The 15,556-nt window shown below is 37.3% G+C and overlaps 1 protein-coding gene across 4 annotated transcripts; it reads right to left on the reverse strand.

Moving 5' to 3' along the window:
• Positions 1-93: 93 nt before the first annotated feature.
• Positions 94-11,094, reverse strand: LOC133836481 (5-hydroxytryptamine receptor 1A). 4 transcript variants are annotated; one of them, XM_062266991.1, is made up of 6 exons: positions 11,005-11,094; positions 5,362-6,176; positions 3,978-4,080; positions 3,747-3,872; positions 3,088-3,271; positions 94-2,021 (listed from the first exon to the last, which is right to left on the reverse strand). In XM_062266991.1, exons 2-6 carry the CDS (start codon positions 5,942-5,944, stop codon positions 1,059-1,061), a joined length of 1,959 nt encoding a protein of 652 aa, XP_062122975.1. In that variant the 5' UTR covers positions 5,945-6,176; positions 11,005-11,094; the 3' UTR covers positions 94-1,058. The 4 variants fall into 4 exon arrangements, with proteins under 4 accessions (XP_062122975.1, XP_062122974.1, XP_062122977.1 ...); XM_062266990.1 differs by having other exon boundaries at positions 10,968-11,072; XM_062266993.1 differs by lacking the exon at positions 11,005-11,094 and adding an exon at positions 10,652-10,942.
• Positions 11,095-15,556: the final 4,462 nt, after the last annotated feature.

Consider the following 15,556-nt stretch of genomic DNA (forward strand, 5'->3'; position numbering starts at 1 on the left):
ATCCAAGCTTGCTGGATTACATCTAAGTAAATGCTAAATTATATAGTTAAACTACGTGTACATATGTGTGTTTTGTATTTTTTCTGGTAGCTGTTCTTTTTGTTTTTTCCTTTTTTTGGTTTTGATTAACACTAAATCACAATAAAATTTTAATATATATGTATGTATGTATATTTAATTTCATAGTTTTAAAATACCATTCGGTACATAGAACAATACTATGATGTTTGCTGTGGAAGTAGATAGTTATTAATCTCAAATTTAATTACAGGGAAGAATGGGTGCATAAATACTAGGACTCTACTTAGAAACTATAAAATTGTGTGTTTATATGTACATACCAATAAAAATAATTAAAAATACTTTATGATAGCGAGATGATTGGTAACCTTTTTGTTACACCTCGACCTGGCCCCGATCCTTATTGACTTTATTTCATATTAAGTTGATGATGTGACGATCTGAGCAATGCTTATATTTTTGAATAGTTTAGAATATTGGATAACTTTGACCTACTATTGTGTGTGATACGAGTGTTTGGATATAGTACCCTGATATAGGAACGACTTGTATAATATATTGATTTGTTAATTGATTGCACTGCATCGTATATAGCTGGATTAAATGTCAAAGGTATTAAATATTCGGCTAGATAAATGTAAGTACAAACATGCTTGCGCTTGACTTGATAACTATTTGTTTAGCATGTGGGTATATTTAACATAGCTCCTTGACTCTCTGAGAAAAGCACACCCAAAGGCAACACACAAACTGCATAAATTAACATTTGATTACACCTTTCACAATTTAATTACATTGTGTGTGTGTGCGAGTGTGTCTCTGTGTGTGTGTGTCTGTGTGTCTGTGTGTATGTGGGGGTGATGATTATATTTAAGCAGAACAGGATATAATAATATGCAAGTTTCACAATAATTTTCTTCCTATCAGCCTAGAAGCAGTCGCAGTAGTATTATGATTAGCTTGCTGCCAAATTGCTAGATTCTTATTACCAGTAGAGGGGAGGAACGAGGTGATGTGCAGTTGAGGATATGCCACAACTATCGCCGGATTGACATGGTGTTTGTGGGAAACTGCGGTTTCTGGCCATCGCTGAAGAAACGCTTGCAGGTCAGGCGCCAAAAGGCAGCGCGAAAATCGACACTGTAAAATGCATAGATGAATGGATTGATGGCACTGTTGAACCAGCCCAGCCAGGTGAGCGCCTTGGCCAGCATGCGGCTGACCTGATGCTCGGCAAGGAATGGTGTGATGAGATAGTAGACAAAGAAAGGCAGCCAACAGGCGATGAAGCCGCCGACGACAATGCTCAATGTCTGTGTCGTTTTATTTTCCTTTTTAAGCGAGGTGATGCGATTCGATAGAGATTTCATATTGGTTGACGTTGCACTAGCCACATCGGTTGGTCCTGTTCCTGCTCCTGCTGCTGCTGCCTGATGATAATGGTTGCCGCGCACTCGGTTAACCCCACCACCACCGCCACCGACCACCGCACTGCCCACACTAAGATGTGCATGCTGAAGGCTGTTGCGCGTATGATGTTGGTGTTGGTGATGATGTTGTTGCTGCTGATGTTGTTGTTGTTGTTGTTGTTGTGGTGGTTGGGCCTGCCATTGTGCATCTAATAGACTGCTGCTTGGACCCAAACCACTTGTCATTGTGGTCATTGTCGTTGAAGCAGTAGACGTGCGTTTCAGGGACAAAGAGGAGGGTCGCGTTAGTTCATAGCAACCGCTTTTACCACTTCCACCGCCACCGCCACCGCCACTGCCACTGTGTGTGGAAGGCAACGCCAACAGTGACTGGCAATTTCCAGCGTGACCACCACCTGAATTTGCCATGCCGAGATTGTCGCTATCACTCAGTACACTCTCATGCAGATCCTTCGATATGGTCTGATTTGAGAAAGTCCGTGCCGTGGCCTGTTTTTGCTTGTAGCCCGAACTGTGCTCCTGCTCCGAAAATTCATTCTCAACATCGGCGGCCGTGTAGCGTTTGAATTTCTGCGTAATAATAGAACATTGTTTGCAAACTTCTTTAAATGTGTGCTTACAGTAAGACGAGTGTTTGACTAGCACTAAGCACGAAGTCTAGATCAACAGACAATCCTTAAGTGTTGTTTGGAAAACTTCTTTAAATGCCTACAGTGAAAATGTCTTGCGCTGAAGTAAGGTTAGATCGAAAGCTGTATACTCTATTTTTAAAAGTACTTAAAAAAAATCAAATTTTTTCGGCTTTGATTAATAAATTGTTAAATGAATCCCATTTAAGTATTCAAATGTCAAAATAAACCTAACATAATAGAATATAGTATTCTCTAATCAATGGTATCATTCTTTATAATTTTAATTCAATGTGTTTGCTCAAAGCTCTTCTTCATGTAAGGTCCTGGGCTTAAGTGTTACGTGTCTCAGTCATAAGTATTTCGCAAGTTAGAATTAAATAAATAGGTACAACTTTTTTTCTGTGTATTTAACTGTGATGTTTTTTCGAATTTGCATAATATGTATACAATTCAGAGGGTTCATGACAAACGCATCTCGTCCACTTTTGCCCTTTTCATATATCATATAATACAATGAAATTGACATGCATTGAAAGAAAGTCTAGATCGACAGACATATACTCTATTTACACTTGCGTACTTGACTGTTGTATATTTTGACTATTTTGAAATTTGCATAATGTATACACAATACGCAGTGTTCATGGCATAAACGTCTCGCGTCAGCTTTTGCCCTTTTCATCTTTTTTGACTTTTACCATTTCTCCGGAAAGCAATTTGGCATTTTTATTATTTTTGGCGCACGAGTCGAATTTGCTGATTGAAGCAAAGGTGCTGCTATCCTGTTTATTTGCGTTCTTAAGTTTTTGACTAAACAATGAAACTCTGCTTTCAATGAAAAGTGCTTTCGTTTCAAACATTTGCCCAAAGTGTTGAGACAGATGCCACAGTTAAAAGAAATAATTAAACATTTTATACATTTCCAATAAATTCGATAACTATTAAACTTGCTGAATTCATTCCATATGTATTGAAGAATACAGATAATAAGAGACATTGCTTACCTTATTGTGCACATTTATGTCGGTCATATTGTCATGTCTTTTTGCAATAACACAAGAAATGCGCGCATAAACATAAATCATAACAGCCATGGGAATAAAGAAGGATCCCATCGCCGAGAAGATGACATATCCTTCGTTTTGATTGTAGCGACATTCCCTTAAGTCCCGTCGTCCCGGTTCGTACCTAGCAGAAAGCAAAGAAATGCGAAATTTGTTTTTAATCAATATTTATAATCTCTACCTAAAGGTATTCTAAAATTACTTTCGTGCGAATTGAGAAATTTGTCGAATAAGCTTAAGCCAAAAGGAATACCTTATTGCTTATGCAGGGTCTGATAAAAGTCCGCTAATTATTTTCAGAAGTAGAGTGTTCGCATGTCGATTACGCTCAACTTTAGAAATTTTTTTGCCTGTTTGCATATTTATATACTAGTATGCATGTCTAAAAACGTCGTAAATTATTCTACTCTTTAAAAAGAACATTATTTGTTATGGTAAGCAAAAAGCGTGGGATGTTCTTCAGCACACGGATGTAAAGAAAACATACAGATGTATGTATGGTTCATAACTGCGTAGATATGTTAATGTTCTATGTACTATGGTATTCCCAGAGCAACGCCTGCCTCTTGAGCGTAGGAGTGTATAATAATAGTACTCACCAGCCTAGCATGGGGGGACACGTAATGGCCAACGCCAGTATCCAAACGATAAGAATCATTAAAAGCGCGAGGCGCTTCGAACGTCGCTTACGGGAATACGTGAGCGGCTGTGTAACAGCAAGGTATCTATAAATTCGCAAATAAAAAAAGGAAAATAGATAGAAAGAAACAGAATGAAAACGCTTGAGCTGGCGCTGCTTTAAGATGATAATTTAAGCTCCAATTTAATACCTATCAACGCTGATTGCGCACAGGCTTAAAATAGATGCGGTGCAGAGCAATACATCGAAGGATATCCAAATGTCGCAGAGCACCCAACCGAGTTGCCATGAGCCTGAAAAGAACCATAATGGTATGTTTACATATATAAAGAGTCAATAAAAGAATCGAACCAAATAGCGTTGCTTAGTATAAGGTGCTTAGCATAATTGTACGACAATTTACCACTGTCAAAAGAGGAAATCAAATGTTGTAAATCAAAAAGTATTCTTTGTTGGCATATTGGCAGTGAAAAAACACGATGGTTATTTGCATTGACAGTTTGATTTTCCTTCCTCCGAATTTTTCAATTTAATATCTCTCCAAAATGCCAAGGCTATGGACTCCGTCCGCTGCCCTGTCCGCTTACCTGACCTAAATCAACCCACCGAAGCAGCAACTGCTGCATACTTGACGGCTGTAAATCTGATGAAACTTAATGGTGTGGGTGTGGAATTTTGTGAAAATCTTTTTTGAAAACTATGTAAGCTCTTTGGAGTTTATGCCTTGTTTAAGTTAGTAATGCACGAGTGAAATCTTCTAAATCTTGTTGCTCGAGTTTAAAGGCTTGAGCAGGTGTAAAAGTTGGTTTAACTTGTTGCTCATCGTGTGGCATTTACACGTTTTCTGCTTCTCAATTGCACTTCTATACAGCTAAGAGTACAGTGTTTTTGCTCAGGGTAGACAAAATGTTATGTTAATAGTTGGCAAATGGAGAGAAATTAATTTGTTCTTCTTCAAGAGCTTCTCTGTATAAAACAGACGCTGTTGCTCATTTAATTCAGAGTAGCTTCTACTGGAAAATTGAATTAAAAACATTTTAGCTTTAATTTTCAAGCCATTAGGCTGCCTGTTAATTTAATAGTTTTGCTTGGAAGCTCTCTTGACTAACAAATGTTGAGCATTAATTTCCATATATATTTTATGGGCACAAAACTCAGATTTAGTGTCTTAAATTAGTCAGTATGAAATACAAAATTTGAATTAATCGTTGCATAATTAAAATGAGTATTTAGAAGTTAAATATTCCATTATTATTTATAGGAAATTTGCAACATATGAAATACAAATTTGAAATAAGTTGTTGCATAATTAAAGTGAATACTTTGATATTGTTATTTAAAAATTGAAATGTCGCGCCTTAAATAATTCATTGTAGAATACATAAGTAAAATTATATATTACTGGTAGGAAATTCCAATTGAACGTCTTAATTTAGAAAGTGTGAAATACACAATTTAAATAAATCATCAAACGTTCTTTACTATTACCAAATGTTGCATAATTAAAGTGAATATTTAAAGGTAGAAAAATGCCCTCAAAGTACGTTGGGCACCTTGGGCATGTGATTGCTTACCAATGAGGTGAACAGCTACGGCCGGAGGCATGACGAAAATGCCGACAAGCAGGTCGGCAATGGCCAAGCTCATGACAAAGCAATTTGTAACAGTGCGAAGCCTTCGAGTGGTCAGTACGGCGAGTATGACGAGCGTGTTGCCAATGACTGTGACTACGATGAATGTGGAGAAGACGGCAATCAAGCAAATGCCCTGCCAGGATAAGATGAGATCATAAAAGTGAGACCATTCGGCCGCTGCGGCAGATTCGTTGTAGTAATTGAATGTTGTTAGGGTCGGCACAGTTTCGTCAATGGCATCATGGACCGAATCGTTTAAAATTGACTGAGACGATGGCTGCTGTGCTCCAACTGCCGATGTTGCTCCAACTGCTGTTGCGGCTGCTGTGGCTGTGGTTTCTGGCGTGGGTGTTGCTGACAGGGTGCGATTGTCAAAGTTCCATGTTTCGAGAAGATTTTCGTAAGCAATTGAATTGTTCTGCTGAAATCCAATAACACCGCTTGTGGCAAGCAAAGTTGTTGCCACATACATCAGTTGCGGGAATAAGGTGCTACGATTATCCGACTGCAAATGGCCACCCATAGGTGCTGTCGCAAGAATCAGCTCAACTTATTCCACTACTTGGCTCAACATAGTAGCTAAAGTCCCACGTTGAAGGGAAGATCTGCTGTATTCTGGTTGCTGCTTGCTGAGTAGTTAGTCTGACTTTGCTTTATGTTTGCCATAGTATTTCGAATTGTTTAATTTTAGCATTTTTCACATTTGATTATTATTTTTATCTTCTGTTATATGGTGCTTGCTGATCAACGATCGTCTGTAACGATACGAAAAAGAGGTAATATTAAAGTTAATAAGCTGATACGAATCCAATCGATCTCAATTGAAATTCCAATTTTTATTGCACTCTTGATTTTGAGTTGCTCAAAGTGCAAAGCAAAATAAGAAAGAAGCAGCGTCATCAAATGTTCCGCGTGACAGGTGTGTTTACCTATTACATACTATACATAAGAATATAACTGTCAGGTTATCAAAGCATACGTCAAAAGAGCGAAGAACTCATAATGAGCTCTCACTCAACCAAAATGCATTGTGTGTGTATGTGTGTGTGTGTTTGCGTTTTGAACGCTCTACAATTAGAGCACTTCACACCTGAGTATATAGAGTGTCTTCTAGTCGAGCACACTCAACGCGAGGACTCCTGCTTGTTAGCTTTGTGCAAATGTGTTTGTGTGTTCGCTTGTTTGTTTGTATGAGTGTGAGTGTGAGTGTGTGTGTGCGCGTGGAGGCAACGGCTGCTCGCGATTGGTGTGTTGTGGTGTGCGGCAAAGTGTTGGGCTATGCGGTTTGTGTAGTCTGCGCTTTTGTGTGCGCAAATTTTTGGGCAGTGGGTGCGTATACGTGATGTGGTGGGGTGCGCTGCGGTGTGTGTGCGCTGTGCAAGCGAACGGTAAGCGAATAATAATGCATAGCAAAGTCATACATATATGATTAGTATAGTAAATGCAAATTATATGCAACCAGCTCCAGCGTTAACGTCACACGCTTCTCTCTTTATCTTTCTCTGTATTAGTTTCGCCTCTAACTGGCAGTTTTCGGTTGTCCAATTTCGGTTCTTTTTGTTGGCAGCTCGAACACAATTGGATTGTCTTTTGGGAAAAGAGATTCATGCAATTTTTATTCCCTTCCCTTTGAGCATTATTCATGGACATATAAATTTAAAGCTTCTTCATTTCGAAAGTACTTTTATATAAGTCCCTGCGGTCTAAAGAATATCTATTATGTTTTGCTTCTTGTTTTGTCGGCAAGCGAATCAACAATTTTATTGTTGTTCACTTAATGGTAAAAGTCTTAAAATGACAAATGAATATACGATGGAAATGAGCAAAAAATGCGTTAAGAAAAATGCAGTTAAAAGATGCTTCCTAAACCATTTTAGCAATGTTTAAATGCTTTTCAACAATATTTTCAATTTTCTCATTTTAATTTCTTTAACTACTCTGTGAATGCTTTAAAATATATTTTCAATTTTCTCAGTTTTATTTAATTAACTATTGTTGGCATTTATTTGGCAATCAATTGCCGTTGCTTATGAAAAACCATTCCATTAAAAACAAGAAACCACAGTAAACGTGTAACTTTTAATTCAGGCAAGGAAACCGCACGGATCAGATTAGATTATCAAGCTGTATCTTACAGCAGTAAATTTTAATAACGATGGGGCGTTAAATAACTTTTTTTATGAAGAGCAGAGCAGCCTTCCATTTATACACACACCAAATGCGCTTTACAAAGCAGGTTGGACCTCGTCAAAACGGATTTAAATGGGCCAAATCAGCTGCAAAATTGAGCTGCATAAAGAAAATTTGAAGCGGCAATTTTACCAATTACGTGTATCATTCAATTCTTTATAATCTGCTTAAATTTGATTTAACTCGATTGCCTTTAGGCACGTCGGACTGTAACATGGTCGATGTGGATTTTCCGGCACGTGCGCCGCTCCTAATGTTACATCAACGTGCATAACATATATGTATGTACATATAGACAGAGGGCACAATGCACTGTAAACTCGCTCGATATGACTGCGAACGCAGTATTTAATAGTATTTAAAGTGAACAGATAAAGACCAAAATAAATTGCACAATTAGTGACACCTTTAGGAGCACGCGACGCGATGAACACAATTGAGATGTGGATGGGGGGATGTGGAAAATGTGGGGAATGTCCGATTCCTCCCGCTTCTCTTCGACTCTGATGGCGTTTTCGCACTACTTACTTACTTGTATTTAGTAGTGTATAATATGAGGTCACAACGGCAAATGGCAGTAAACTGATGGAAGTTATGGTGAAGGCGGACAGTGCCAAGTATGGCTGAAATCGACAGTTCTCGACGTTGCCGCTGACAATAATGTGGCATTAAGTATTATTTATTTTACGTCTGATAGCGCTCACCAAATGCCATGGCTGATTGCGATTACGTTTGTCTCAGTGTGCGAGCATATTGCGAATGTGTGTGTGTTTGTGTGTTTGTGTGTGTGCGATGGTGTGTGAGTGTGTGCATGTGATAAGCAAATTAAAACCTAAAACGCGATAGACACCGTGGCGGGCGTTCATTGGAGTGTATCGACATACAGACACACAGACAGACTGACATACAGACATATTGGGAATATGTACACAAAATGAAAGAAGAGGCTTATGTAAGCCTCAGGATAAAACATACTTTCTGTGTGTATCTTTTTTATTTTTGCACTTTTTCAGTTCATCAATATAAGTATATTTATTTAGGATATTTTATTCTGTTTCACATTCACTTTCAAATACACACGTACACACGCACACTTTGTACGCGCCTTATGGCAGTCATCAAGCCGTCATACATTTGCTTATCGCCCCCACATGATAACAAATCAAGCGATTTCCTAATGCAATTATTCACAAATACCCGCTTCTACGTATCTGTTCCCCTTCCCCTAACGCCAATAATTTTTGGAACTTGAGATATACAAATGCCGCTTTATATATTGTGCACTATATAACTGTTTTGATTTCAACTCTGCTATTTGCATAATGTGACGTCACGTGACGTGAAATCTGCTGACGTCTGAAGTATCCCATAGAATTCTATGCTACCACGATTCCACAAAAAAAAGAGTATCATTTAATTCAACTTTATAAATAGATGGATTAAGATAAGACTAAGTCGGTAAATCAATAAAGTTTTTGTGCTTTTTATTTGGTCTTCCTCTTCTGCAGCTCGTGCTCGTATTTACACATGAATTATGATTCTATCGGTGATTCATTTTTATTTATACTTTATACGCTTGCAAGAAGAAGTCGCAAATTCTTTGTTTCCAGATACATACTATATATCACAAGAGCAATCGGAGTATTTCAATCGTCGAAACCGACGGCAGTTTCTTCGCAATCAATCGCAAAAGTTCGAGTGTGTTATAAATTTCTCATTAGATTAAACTAGTTAAAACCAATTTGGGAGTATAACAGAGAGTGTTATTTGCACATGCAGAGTTATTACTGTTTGCACTCTCATTATTATTATTTATTTTTATCAATATCAATAGCGTCGCTTCCATTAGCATGTTGTAATATGTTGTTATCTAGCTACACATTTGAAATCAAAAGTGTTGCATTAGCATTGCCTTGACAAGCGAAAAATGAATGGAAATTCCTTTTGGGTTTGTTGACCACATATAGAACATAGATAATTTCCGTTGTGCCAATGGAAGATTTATTTCACACTAAAAGTTCAATATCTTATGAGTTTATAGCATCAATAAATAATTGTAAACATTGACAGACATCTCTTCATATGTGCAGTAAATAGATACATACGATATATACGAGTATGATAAATGTCTATGTTTTTATTTTATATGGCCAATAGCACGCCTATCAAAAATGGCTGGTGAAAATGCGTCAAAGACAATAAAGTAGAAAAGCGATTTCTGCGGAAGAGGTGTGAGCATCGAGGGGTGTCTGCTAGTCTAGCATTTCGACTCATCGTTTTATGTTGCACATCTAGTAAGCAGGTCCAGTTGGTTTTTATGGTTTTGTGCGGCAGCTGTTGACCTTTTTTCTTATTGCCCAATTCACAAGCTAACAGCAATTCCGCTGCTTCCATTAAGAGCTTTAAAAATTTATATTTTTCTATTTTTATTTCAATTCTATTTTCTGTATTGAGGAGAATACATCTTATTAATGGGCGAAATGAAATCAGAAAACTGTGATGTTATGCATAGTATATTATGGTATGTAAATGTTGCGAAAAATGAAAGAATTGGGTTGAATCGAAGCATTATAATGCCATTAACAATTGCCAGCTGTCCGTAATGACTTTAAGACCGCAGCTGCTGGAGCATTTGGCCATAAGTAATTTCACATTACGACCGCAACTTGACAGATAACACAGCTGAAACATATTAAAATGCATCGCTGGTACGAGTAGTTTTTCTTCTTCTTTTTTGAATTTCCGAATTTCTCAGTGGGGGACTGGGAAACTGGGAAACGCGGAGATCCAGTGAAAAGTTTTTGCATTTATGGTTGGCGATTGTTATATGGCCCTGGTTGCTGTTGTTCTCGTTGTTATTGTTGTTGTCGTACAATTGGCCTGGCCTTGTTCTTAAAGCGGCTTCTCGACTTTTGTGCAATTCAGAAACTCGCCTCCCTTTAATGTCCAAGTACGAACATGAACATGAACATATATGCGAGCACTTCTGAGTACACATACACACTCACACACACACACGCACACACACTAGTACAATAACCTTGTAATAGTAGATGTAGGCTCGTCCAAAACACACTCTGTGGAAGTAATTTGTTTATGCAGTCTGCAAGTTAACTTAATTATTTCGCACTCAGTTGTCGTGTGTTGTTGTTGATTTGTTGACAAACGACAGAAACAAAAAAAAACATTTAACATTTACTACTGATAAGGAGCGCATTCACTATTCAATGTATTGCGGTTGTCCTAGGTCGCACATTAATTACAAATAAATCCAACGACACGACGTATTACGACGATATTTGATGTCAGTGTGATGTGTGATTGATACAAATAGCACTGATCAAAATTTGACGTACACTCGTCTAACGATTTTGTTGATAAATAATCACCCACTCGGTCAAACATTCGAGAGACGCGACTGCATCGGTTCAGAGCTCTTACAAAACTGCCGCCTGCTTTGACAAGCGTAACATATTCGTTGCTCGGCGGACGGAGAGCGTGTATCTGCGAGTTTGCTGTCGGACACGAAAGATACACGCCACACGACTGACTCTACGGTCGGTGTGTGCGAGTGTGTGTGTGTGTACATGTGCGTGTGCGTGTGAGTGGGGAAATTTGACTTTGACTGTGTATCAGAAGCAGAAGTAGCAGTCGACAGTAGAAGGCGGCAATAGAACAATTCCAATAAGTGGATCCCATTCATATGTACGTAGATACTCCTACATACTCGTATGTGTATGAACATTTTGAAATTAAATAGTCGGGGAGTAATGCTCCTAATCCTTTTATCGCTGTGGTTTTTTCGACTCGTGTTTGTCTTTCGAAGATTCCACATAACAACAAATAGAGACGCCAGTAATCTAAATAAAGATTTTTATGAGTGCCTTATACGTTTTATGACTTGTAGCTGTTGTGAATACTTTTGCACTTAAAATAATTAGTAGCAACAAGCGCGCCAAGATTTTTCGGGACTTCGGCCATTCAACTATGCGATACCCTGTTACCCAAAGTAATTCCCGTAAACAAAAACATTTGTAACACATTTATTTTTAGGCGTTTTAAAGCCTACACATTGATTGATAATACTCATTCATTATCATGGGTATTCGATCTATCGATGCATTTGCGAAATGTACTTTTTCCCGCTTCCGCTTGTGGAACGTATGTTGTGGTGAGAATTAATGGGAAGACATGCATAATCATGCGCATGCGCATTTGCGGATGCACAAAACAACTAAGGACTAAGGAGTAAAGGACTAACTGTCAGGCATAGAAAGGGCTACATTTGAATTGTAACTGATATATTAAGCTACAGCAAATGTGTATGCTCGTTCACGTAATTAGACTAAAGCACGCAAAGACAACTCCCACTTTTGAAATAACACTCGGTGGGTGGGCCAAAAGGAGCCATCTCCGACTGTGTGCCACAAAAGGTGCTAATTACCATGGAGCATGAGCATACTATTCTTAAGCTTACCACTTCTTTATTTTGACACTAAATTTCACACTGGCAACGGCCTCTTTTAATACCCAGATTCCCAGTCCAATTTTTCATTCTACTCACTGACCTGTAGTTCGTAGTTCGTAGAAAGTGGGTATTTAAGACGCATTTGAAGTGAATCACCTGATCATATTTAGACTTCATGATCGATTGTGGAGAATTCCCGCTAAATGATAACAATAATTTTTGATGCAAAAGACTTTGCAATGTTTTCATACCCCACATAGAGTATCAAAATGGTTTTACGCATTCGTGTACAACTTTTTCCTTTCTTTTGTTTAATAAAACATGCAAAACTCACTCATTTGTAAAATCAATTGAACACTTTTTCCCACTGACACGCGCAAAATATCCATTATAATGGATTTTGCATGAATGCTTGTACATATTGTAATTGTTTTTATTGCAAAAGCGTCACAGGGTATGACATTTTATGACCCCAGAGCCTGGCTATCTTCCTAATATGACTCACATTATGACAGCATAACTATTTTTGCTTCACATAATATTGATTGCTGGCCAAACCGAAAATTATTTCACAGAATGTTGAAATACGCCTTAACATCTTTTGCGGAAAACTAACTTAATGTTGCATGAAAATCGAGATTAGTTGCACACAGCATCCTGTCAGTTCGATACTATTTTAATATTATTTGCGCTAACTCTAACATGATACTGAACTCATATAATACTAATTTTATGGCCTACACATTCGTTAAGCGTTATAATTAGTATTCACACTGGCTTAGACATTAAACAAATTAGCCGCACAGTTCGATTGCTACTCAGAAGTCGTAGCATTGCATCGATCACAACAATATCACGTATACGTAATACTTATAAGGAACAGAATGACATTTTTTATGTGTTATTGTCTTATTGATTTCATATTAGAAAAAGTATTTTAAAACTCGTAAAGTCGAAAGTCTCCAAGATGATTTGGTTTACATGTTTTTTTAAATTGTCGAGCCTATACTTTTGAAAGCAAATTAGTTTTATTGCAGATGTTTTTCTTAAGCTTAACCTCTAATAATTCTGTATACAGAATATCGACAAATAACTTTATACTGAGTAAGGCAAAGTGTAAACAATTAAAGCTAGTCCTTGTTTTTCTTGTACTTTAAAATATAAATTTACTATGTAGTATTAAAACACTTTACTATTATTTCTACAATATTTAATCTAGTACTCATTTCATTCTTAAACTTAAGCAAGTACATAACTGAGGTTACATTTAAAGCTGTGATATGCAATATATCAGGATTAAATAAGAAGTTTCAAGTGAGAACTTTTAATATACGAGCAAAAGTTGAAGGACTTACAAGCGATAAATGCTTGCAAACCATGCGTTGTTCAGCCCTAGCTTATGGTACTTTAATCTACGAACTAAATAAAATCAAACCATACAAACATTTAAGCTTGTCCCCAAGTTACTGTAGCAAGTTTTGCTCAGTGAACTGGCCACAAACACATGCTCATCACTTGCTTGTTCTCTTTGGTTTCCACTGCGGCATAGATACATTGTCCATTGTCCAACTGCCACTCTGCCGTTTGCAGTGACAAATTTGGAAATCAAAAATGAGCCGACAAACCATATGTAGTGCTAAGGGTACAAAACCGCAAAAACCACACAAATGCATAGTGCAGTGAACATGATTAGAGAAAATTGAAATTTAAAGGACGCATCAAACCCAGAGGACGACTTAAATGCGCAGATACAATTGTGTACTATATATGTATATGTATGTATGTATTTGCAAATAAATGTTGATTTCTTGATTTTCTGACTAATTACTTAATTGGAGAACAAACGCAGTACGCTTCATGCGGTCTCAGACCATCTGAGGAACTTTTAGTAAAGTGCGGAAATTAAGCAATAAGCTATTCTTAGTCAAATCAGATTTCCATTTTCCGTTTTATCTGGGCCAGACGGCAATTTTCTTTGCCTCCGCAGAGTTAAAAGAGGATGGTCGATCAAATTTCCAATATTTGCCCACTAAAAGGCTATGACAACAAGTTTTAAGTAAATTAATTAACTTGATTAAGGGGAAAATGTTAAAATCCCCGAAGACCGGCAGCGAACATGTGCCGTCACTTTATACTCGAGAAAGATTGAAGTACTTCGAACGAGTGTGGCACGAAACGTTGCAGTGGCAATTACAAAAAATATCTATATAAACAAACAAGTAAGAATGCATTGTATATATTTATAAAAGCTTGACTAATTAATACCCTGCACTCATTACACCCACACGGTCGAATGCAAGCTCGTTTAAATTGTCCGCCCAACAAAATTATTTTTAGAACACGTGTCATTTGCTAGCCATATTTTCAAATGGGGTAGGAATGTGAGCGTCCACCTAAAATACATTTTTCATCATACAAAAACTAATTGGACACGTGTTCTATTAATGTTGAAAAATGCAACCTCACTGCGGGATAATGAAAGTAATTAAGCGTGTGACCAGAAATAGGGATGGCGCTCAAAGAGAAACTTTTATGCTTTAGCAAATTAATTTCAAAATGATAAAAAATCAATACGGTAATCTCCTTTAACTTCAAAATGCGCATATCGCTGAAGATTTAAGACAAGACTGTGCTATAAGAAATTCTCAACTTTAATTAAAGTAAAGTTCATACAAATTGATTATTTCCCACCAACTCACGTAAAGTTGTGCTGGGTATAAAAATGCAACGTGTTTTCAGCTTGTTGCCATAGCCATATGTCGTCCTAGATCCACATCTCCGCACTCGCCGGTTGGTCACGAAGTTTGTACAAAACTTTTGCCCTTTTGCTTGTTGGTTTGTTGTTATAAAGGCTCCAAATAATTGAATTTCCCGTATAATTTTGTTTTATCTTATTTTACTTACACCTGGTCAAAGCATATACTGTATGTATGTATGTATGTGTGTACATTGCTTTACAAGTCACTTTTCAGACATTCTACATAAATACTTTGTGGAAGGAAGAGAAAGGAATCTCGAACATCAATGATGTCAGCGGTCGAATAATGCAAGCCGTAAATTAGGTTTCTGCATTGCAAATTTGAAAATTCTATTAGTAAACAAATTAATTTAGAAGTACTTTATTAAGCTACAGCTATACAGCTTGTGGGAGGGAAAAAGATTCACTAAGAGTTGCGCTTACAAAGAACGTGACAAGCTTTTCACAAAGGAGGGCTTAAATTGTTAGCACTTTTTGTTCTGCATATTTTATACCCTCCATCTGAAAAATGCGCCAATGAGGTATATTAAAGTTGGGAAAAATGTAGGTCAGTTGCAAATGAAATCGTTTTAGATGTGGAAGATGAACAATGAAATCTAAATAGTACTCGCCAGTTGAGTTATATTTTCGCTTATTGTCTATTCCTTCCATTTTACACAATAAATAATTAAACAGTGGAACTGGACACAGCGCAGTCCATTATAAATTGTAATAGAAAA

The sequence above is a fragment of the Drosophila sulfurigaster genome, chromosome 2R, assembly GCF_023558435.1.
Source record: "Drosophila sulfurigaster albostrigata strain 15112-1811.04 chromosome 2R, ASM2355843v2, whole genome shotgun sequence".
NCBI classification, from domain to species: Eukaryota; Metazoa; Arthropoda; class Insecta; order Diptera; family Drosophilidae; genus Drosophila; species Drosophila sulfurigaster.

What these genes read in the sequence shown, in the direction of transcription:
- LOC133836481 (XM_062266991.1), bottom strand. Translation starts at nt 5,944, where the DNA reads ATGGGTGGCCATTTGCAGTCGGATAATCGTAGCACCTTATTCCCGCAA. An exon ending in CGTAGCTGTTCACCTCATTG is followed by an intron (nt 4,081 to 5,361) that starts GTAAGCAATCAC and finishes GGTTCTTTTCAG; the next exon opens with GCTCATGGCAACTCGGTTGG. An exon ending in TGTCCCCCCATGCTAGGCTG is followed by an intron (nt 3,272 to 3,746) that starts GTGAGTACTATT and finishes GCTTTCTGCTAG; the next exon opens with GTACGAACCGGGACGACGGG.